Source organism: Rhea americana, unplaced genomic scaffold (assembly GCF_003343005.1).
Source record: "Rhea americana isolate MKP2758 unplaced genomic scaffold, rheAme1 scaffold_622, whole genome shotgun sequence".
NCBI classification, from domain to species: domain Eukaryota; kingdom Metazoa; phylum Chordata; class Aves; order Rheiformes; family Rheidae; genus Rhea; species Rhea americana.
Genome location: NW_028186782.1, coordinates 39,308 through 40,259, shown reverse-complemented (window position 1 = coordinate 40,259; position 952 = coordinate 39,308). Strand labels below are relative to the sequence as shown.

Here is a 952-nt window from a genome sequence, read left to right as displayed (position 1 = left end):
CTTGTTTTTTGCTTTTAAGGCCAGCATGGATTGCTTAAAACCCGCTCCTTTGAAGGGTTATTTGGATAAAGGAGCTTTTTGGAGACTGCGGCAGCTCAGCTCTCTCCCGAGCCGCTCGTGCGCCCGGCCAGAGGCCGCACCGAGGGGCTTTACGCGGGTAAAGGCGACGGGTAAACGCTGCTTTGAATTCCTGGCAATTCTACTAGCGACCGTAAAGCCCTCACCTGTCTGCCCCCCAAAATAAACCCTGCTTATCCGCCTCAGAGCGGGGGCCGCCAGCTACGCTAGACAGATTTACTGTTTATAAATAACCCGAAGTTGGGAAGCCAGAACCTTTAACTTCCCCGAAGATAGACCGATGCAACGTTTTGCAAGAACTTCCATTTTATGAAATGGTTTAATTTAGCAGGCTTTACTGCCGAGATTAATTTATAGCTTGTTTTGCGCCGCCGCAAGAGTCTCCCACCCCATCCCCTGCACACACACACACAATYCTTTATTGTCTAGATGTTTACTCTCAAGGGGAATTTTAAGACTTTAATGTTTTTATTGTTTTAATCCGGCATATAAAAAAATGATTCGMGCAAAACAGCTGGTACGAGCGCTCAAAAAGTGGCGGTGCACTTTCGCAGCTTGCATCGTTAAGCAGGTGTTAAATAAACAAGGCGCCCCGCTCCTCCYGAGAGTTACCGGTGCCGGAGATTCGCGGGGGATCTTTTTAGACCGACAGCTGAACCGCTCCGGCAGGGACCTTTTTGCGTTTCTGCCAACGCTCCCGGTACCTGCTTTAGCTCGGCTTTACGCTCCGCRAGCTAAAATTCCTGCAGGCAGCAAGCGACGGGAGGGCTGAACCACGGCAAGCAAATCCCCCCCCTGCTCGCTACCCGCTGTACGTAAAGCTTGGCCACGTGCCCTCTTCTCCATGCACAAAGAAAAAGCCCCAAAGGCGCTT

At 51.1% G+C, this 952-nt stretch overlaps 1 protein-coding gene across 1 annotated transcript in view; it reads right to left on the bottom strand.

Annotated features, from left to right (window-relative positions):
* Positions 1-639, bottom strand: part of LOC146587034 (cyclic AMP-dependent transcription factor ATF-7) — a 20,733-nt gene extending 20,094 nt beyond the window's left edge. The window contains exon 1 of the mRNA XM_085320269.1: positions 625-639. Coding sequence (XP_085176395.1) covers positions 625-639 — 15 coding nt within the window. The remainder of the gene's footprint in view (positions 1-624) is intronic.
* Positions 640-952: the final 313 nt, after the last annotated feature.